The sequence below is a fragment of the Podarcis erhardii genome (genome assembly GCF_964252035.2).
Source record: "Podarcis erhardii genome assembly, chromosome: 2".
NCBI lineage: Eukaryota > Metazoa > Chordata > Lepidosauria > Squamata > Lacertidae > Podarcis > Podarcis erhardii.
In genome coordinates this window covers 51,850,364-51,857,385 of record NC_138498.1, presented here as the reverse complement: position 1 = coordinate 51,857,385, position 7,022 = coordinate 51,850,364, and the positions used below count along the sequence as shown (strand labels likewise).

Genomic DNA, 7,022 nt, shown 5'->3' with positions numbered 1-7,022 from the left:
TGCCGTCTTAACTGATTTGTTCCACAGATGAGGAGTGGGAGAAGGAAACTGTGATCTGTTTAGGGTTTAGAAAGTATGCAGAAACACCACCTCTGGGAGAGAGTTGCTCCTAAATGTGTCCATTCAAATATACACAGCTGCATCTTAAAGGTTCTGATGGTTAAGGTGCCCTTTTTGATTTAAAAAATGATTCTTGCTTTTAGTAACAACTGAAAAATAATCATTACCAGGAAGTAATTTTTATTGCTTATTGCTCTCTAGCAGTGAGATGGGATATAGCACAAAGAAAAAGCAAAACTGTACATTGTAAGCTGGCAAACGCCCAGCGCTACAACACCCAGAAACATGTATGAACATATGAAGCTGCCTTAAAACAAGGCAGCCCATTACTCCACCTAATCCAGAATGACAACAGACAGTAGCTTTCCAAGGTCTTAGGATCCAATGTCTGCTTAATGGAAGACGTCAAGGGACAGAACTTGGAGCCTTCTACATGTAAAGCACGTTGCTCTATAACTATGTATTGCCCCTCACATTTAGACACAGTGACATTTGTTCTGAGGCATGTCCTGGATGGCTACATCAGCCGTTTGCAGTGACTGGCACAGTTCAGAGTTACTGCTATAGGCAATTAGGGGCTGTCATAAAGACAGCGAGGCCTGATATCCTTCATGCTTCATAGCAGAGACTCAAACGTTCAGGCAGAAAGCAGGCAGGCATGGTAGCACTTCAGGAATTTACCAGCAGAGATGAACTATCACACACAATGTTGCATTCATTCAATGTTATTCTATACATGGGGCTTGTGAGAATAGCATCTACCCCATAGGGAGGCTTGCCTGTTCCAAATGTGGGGGCTCCCTCAGCATCCCCCGGTGCTGCAGAAATGCAAGCTCCTTTGAAATGGGTCCAGGGGGTGGGAAGCTGAATTTTTTTCTTTGTAAGAACTTAAGAAGAGTGTGGCTGCATCTGACCCAAGGGCCATCTGGGGCAGCATCTCACAGTAGCCAACAAGATGCTTATGGGAAGCCGGCAAGTTGGACCCGAGTTTAGTAGCATGCTTGCTACTTGCATGTCCCAGCAGCTGGTATTGTGAGGACAGAGAACACAGCAATGCGGCTAGTAGTCACTGAGCCTTGCCATCCCCAAATTTGCCTAACCCCTTTTAAAACCATCTGCATTGGTGGCCGGTGCATCTCATAGCAATGAATTCCATAACGCTGCAACATGTGAGGAAGTACTTCCTTTCATCTGTTCTGAACCTCCCAACATCCAGTTCCATGGAAATGATCCCTGCTTCTATTATTATCAGAGGAAGAACCTCTTCACTTTCATCTGTGCTTTTCGTAACATGAGAAAGAGTTCAGAGACACTCTGTGCAAACACAACATCCCATGGAAAAGACCATTCTCTTCCCCACCCTCTCAAAAGTGGCTTTATACAGGAAAAGAATCGTAATGTGATGTTAATACTAGCTGCGCTGCATCAAACAATAGGGCATCCGAATTCAGCCTCCTGCCACAGCCTGACATTTGTAGGCACAGAGGCCCTGGGACTTCTGATTTAGAGCTTGGAATGCACAGAACTTTATGCATTTTTGATGTGGCTGCAGGATTGCTGTAAACATGTGGCATCTCCAAGTAGACTTAAAAGCTCATTTGAGCTCAGATGACTGTGAAGAACAGCTTGCAAACACTTGAAGCTGGCCCAGGGTAATGCTCCATGCCCTGCCAAAAATAAACGGGCCATTCCTACATGGGGTATATCATCTCAGCCTCAATGGAAGGGGCTGGGAGCACCCAGCGGGGGAAAGTGCAGGGAAGCAACAGAGCAAGCATTGCAGCAGTAAAGAAGCAGAGGCCTACTGGGTGTAGCTATGGAAACGTTCCCTCCCTGTGGAATTCATGCTACACTCCGTATCTCTGGATACACAGGGTACAGCTACTCTCAGATCCAGGTCCAGTAGAGACTTGGCAACTACATGCACAATAAAGGACACACTTTTCCTGTTGCCAGGAAAGAATCTCTGAATGCTTCTGAATACCAGTTGCTGGAAACCACAGGAGAAGTGTACGCTCCTGTGTCAGATCCTGCTTTCAGCTTTCTCACAGGCATCTGGCTGGCCACTGTGAGAACAGGATGCTGGACTAGATGGGCCATTGGCCTGATCCAGCAGGCTCTTCTTGGGTTCTCCCAGGAAATAACTGAGGGCCTGACTCTGAGGCCAAGGCTGCCATGGTTTGGCTTCATTAAATCCTGTAGCCAGAGCCCCTATTTCACTCAGAAGGCAGAGAAATATATCCCCCTGTTGGAGGAGTTACTGCTCAGTGCGCATGCCCTTGTCCCTCTCTAAGACTAACCTTCCTCAGGCTCTGCCCCTCTACAGGGGGTGGGGTGCGACATTTTTTATACTAAGGGCCATATTCCCTCATGGGCAACCTTCTGGGGGCCACTTGCCAGTGGCAGGTGGAGCAAATCCCAAAAGGATGCAGGGAAATGGATGTGACTTTTGTAGGTCTGGACTGTATGCAGGTTAGAGGTTTCCTCACACACCCAACTTCATCTCTCCATCTTGGCAAGCAAGAGACATTATTGCAGTTCAAGGATTCCAACCAGGCAAGAACATTTGAGTGGGCCTGGGAAAGCGAGGTAGTGGTGGCAATATGTGGAGAGTGCTGAGGCTTCAGATAGAAAAAGCCAGATTCAAGCCCAGGCCTGAGGTGATTTGTAGAATTCAGGATCTACTGAGAACTTTAAGCAGAAGATACACTTAATGTTCAGAAAGAATTCATGGCACACCAAGTCCAGCTTCAAAAAAGAACTGAGAAGACAAGCAAATCAATGAACTGAATGCTGGCCAAGGCCCACCCATCTTGCTCCTCTCACTACCCACTTCTCTCTTACAGTGCCACCTCCACCGCCTTCCTTGTTTTCTGGCTGGGAAAAACTGGCAAAACAATCTGCAGCTTAGTGCCTCCATCACAGACTTCATGCTGGAGTAGGAAGAAATGAACTGGTAGGAAGAGAGAGGATATAGGTCAGGGTAGCAGAGAACATGTTTTGCATGCAGAAGGTTCCAGGTTCAACACCTGGTATCTCTAGGGGTGGCTGGGAAACAATCTGGCCTGGGAACCCTGGAGAGCTGTAGACAGTATCAATAAAACTGAGATAGATGGACCAGTGGTCTGACTCAATAGTGGGTCACGTCCCAGGTTCCTATGGAATGGCAAGCTAGGGGCATCACTTGTGGTTCAATTCAGTTGCAAAGGCAGCTTGTTGCTTGGCTGAAGAATGTGTCGTGAACCCTCTTTTGATCGTCTTCTCCTTTACCCATCACATGCACATGCTCTCTTTAAAGGTGCTATCTGCCATTATGTCTTTTGCTATGAATATCTTTGTGGTCCCGATGCAGTTTACACTGGCACAGAGAAACTGCTTGAGGATAAAGATAAAGCAAAAAACCAGAAATAAACATAAGCGTAGATTGTCGACAACTTAAAACACACACACACAATCCTTTAAAAAAAACAACCCAAAAAGTTCCTGTAAGTGAACTTTCTGTCTTTCAGGGCTCATTCAAGGTTTGCAGGGAATGTGAAAGTGCACTCTGCATTTTGGCACTGAAGTTGAATGGGTACAAGTTGAACATCCTCATGCTGTATCTTTTCAGAGATCATCTCCAGCTACTTCAAAGCCTGGCCAACTTATGTTTCCACAAGCTAATTCTTGTTTATATCCTACCTTGTGCTTTCAATTTGCACTTTAAGCAACACCTTCACAGTGTGTATCTAATTAAATGAGGTCTCGATGGAAGTCTTCTCTTTGTATGTGTTGCTGATAAATATTAGGCTATAAAAACGCAAGGGACCTGGCTTTTATCCACTTTGCGTCGGTCTATTAGAAAGTGCATCCATCCCCTGAAAGATTAAAGTTTTCTCATCAGTAATTTCAAAACACAGGGAGAGTGAAGTGCCGGAACATGTTTCTCCCCTTCGCTTCAAAGTCAAGGAGGCACTTGAGAGCTCTTTGGCAGTGAGGTGAGAAAAACGAGCTTCGTTTCTTCTGGTTCAGAGGTCTGAGAGCTCTTGAGTCCCACAAGGTGATTTGTCATACATCACGTCTTCCTTCGCTCAGCCACCGGGCCCGATATGTGGTCCACCCCCTTGGGCTCTTATTGGACTGGGAAGCATGATATATTTGTGCCAGCTTGGACTGAATCTTGCATTCCCAAGCCTGGTCATCAAGCTCAGTGGCAGCAGCCAAGGCCAAGAGGAAGTAGTTAGCTGCATCTTGTTCATCCTGAGGATAAAGGGGAGCGGAAAATTAGAGGGGTGAGAAACCAGTTTGATTGACTGTGGGTATCAATGCAGGGACCAAAGCATAATGGATGCTCCCCAGATCTCTTTAAGCAAGTTGCACAGTTAGTCAGTCACTAGGGGAATACTGACTTTGCTCTAATCGACCAACACAGATAATTATTAATTAATTTCTGCCTCCACACATCTATTTATTGTATCATTTATTATTTACCCTTCACCATCCTCACTAGGTGCCAACAGCCATCTAACAATAATATATTGAATATTTAATTCAGTATAAAAGCACAGCAATGCAGTAAATAAAACTGTAATTAAAAACCCTAAATAAAAGCAAGAGCAGAAAAAAAGCAACACTGAAAATTAAAACAAGCATCCCAAAGAAACACCAACAGCAGAAACACAAATCAGTCTGTCGGGGCACTGGCTTCATCTGGTGGCAGAAAGTTAATAGAGAAGGCTAATTGGGCCTCCCTCAGAAATGAGTTCCAGAGCCTAGGTACAGGCCCTGTCTTGCGCCCTTGCAAAACATGCCTGTGATATTGGTGTGATAGAAGGGAAGGACCTCTCCCAACGATCTTTTAAAAACCAGAGAGAACCTTGAAAATATGATTACATTTGTGCCTCAAGCAGCATTTTTTGAGAGGAAATCTTCCAGTCATGGCAGCTTCTAATAAGTTCAGAAACTTCAGCTGGTGCAGAATTCAGCAGCTAGGTTGCTCAGTGGGACAAGACAGTTTGAGTATATTTTACCAATTTTGGCCCGACTACACTGGCTGCCAGTTAGCTTCTGGGCCCAATTCAAAGTGCTGGTTTTCACCTGTAAAGCCTTAAACGGCTCAGAATTGCAATACATCAAGGACTGCCTCTCCCCATATGGACTGACCCAGACCCTGTGATCATCATCTGAGGCCCTTATACATGTGCCTCCTCCAGAAAAGGTCCAGAGGGTGACAACGTAAGAATGGGCATTTTCTGCAGTGGCTCCCCATTTGTGGGATGCTCTCCCCAAGGAGGCTCGCCTGGTGCCTTCATTACATATCTTTAGGTGCCCAGCCAAAAATGTTTCACTTCAACCAGGCGTTTAGCTGATTAACATTCTATGGCTTTTAAAATGTGTTTGTGGGAGGGAGATTATTGGTTTGTTTTTGTTTCATTATGAATTTTGTGTTCTTATTTTTTGTTTTTATGTTGTGAATCAGCCTGCAATCTTCAGAAGAGTGGTATACAAATTTTAACAACAATAACAACAACAACTCTGTTTCATACCTAGCCACAGAGAATGAGGTGGGATGGTCTAGACTGCCAGAGAGAAAAATTAGTGTTGAAGGGAAGTAGCAGGGCTATTGAAAAGCAAAATTAAGGTTCAAGACCTGTGTATCAAACTGAAGTCAGAGGATTTGGAGGTCCAGGGAAGACTGAACAGGTTCTGGAACTGCAGCAAGGCAGAAGCCAGCACAACAGAGCACGTACATCACCACAAATGGGTGGCATTTTCTGGAACAATTCATGGCAACTGATGACTGCAGGCTCTTAGATTTTTAATGGGATAGTGAAAGACTTAATTTAAGCGCAAGGTCAGATGAAACTTAGCATGTGGCCTTGCCACATGTTTAGTGAGATTCATCACAGGATGTGTCACAGACTGCTGTCACTCACCTTTAGTTTGTGCAGGGTCAAATCTCCCAGGCGACAGTAAACCTTGGAATAATACATAGCTTCCTGAGCGCCTTGCAACAATGGTGAGCGCAGAGAGAGTGTCCTCAGGTAGCAGTCCTCAGCCATTTCATACATTTGCAGACAATAATACACTGTCGCCAGGCGGTGAAAGGCAACCAGTTCTTGCAGCTGATCTCCTTAAATTAGAATTAAAATTAAATAAGATTAATGATACATCCTACTAAAATACAAATGAGTACATGTTTGGTGGCTCTAAGTGCTGTATGAATTGAGAATGCTTCCCAATTTCCTTCTTTCTGAATTTCTATCCCCCCACCCCCCAAACAACAGAAAAACAATGAGCAGTTCCTCTGACTTAATTTGCTTTGGTTGCAGTGCTGCTGCTACTGCGTGGTGCCATTTTCTCTGGCCTTTCAATGCATATTCCAATCCCTATGTCCTAAAATAAAAAAATCTGTGTCACTGTCAATTTGATAGCATAAATTCATGTCAAACTCTTGACAGGTAGGTTTCCCATCAATTAAAACAAAATAAATATACATGTCATTATTGTCTCTGTTGTATGATTTTTTAAATTCATTATGCATTTTTTAAAATGCAGTTTTTCATTACACAAGATTAGAAGCGTCGATTACTTCCATGGAAAGAGGGGGGAAATTCACAGCAAAGAAGGGATGGACTGAACGGCAGCTCTTGCACTTTAATATAACTACAGAGTGTGGTGGAGTCTCCTTCTTTGGAGGTCTTTAAGCAGAGGCTTGACAACCATATGTCAGGAGTGCTCTGATGGTGTTTCCTGCTTGGCAGGGGGTTGGACTCGATGGCCCTTGTGGTCTCTTCCAACTCTATGATTCTATGATTCTATGACTATAAATCTGAAATTGGACACACTATTTCTAAAAGTAATTGCAGAAAATTTCTACTGAAAATCAAAAGATAGGAGGAGCAAAACAGATTTATACATTGACAGATTTAGGGAGATCTACACACTCTTCCTCAGAATGAATACACACTGTATTGTGGCCA

At 44.2% G+C, this 7,022-nt stretch overlaps 1 protein-coding gene across 6 annotated transcripts in view; it reads right to left on the bottom strand.

The window, feature by feature from the left end:
- Positions 1 to 210: 210 nt before the first annotated feature.
- The window catches only part of SH3TC2 (SH3 domain and tetratricopeptide repeats 2), a 56,321-nt gene continuing 49,509 nt past the window's right edge, over positions 211 to 7,022 (bottom strand). For all 6 annotated transcript variants that reach the window (XM_081852017.1, XM_081852022.1, XM_081852021.1 and 3 more), the window contains 2 exons: positions 5,976 to 6,172; positions 211 to 4,299 (listed from right to left, as the gene is read on the bottom strand). In XM_081852017.1, the coding sequence (XP_081708143.1) occupies positions 4,108 to 4,299; positions 5,976 to 6,172 (389 nt within the window). In that variant the 3' untranslated portion in view covers positions 211 to 4,107. The remainder of the gene's footprint in view (positions 4,300 to 5,975; positions 6,173 to 7,022) is intronic.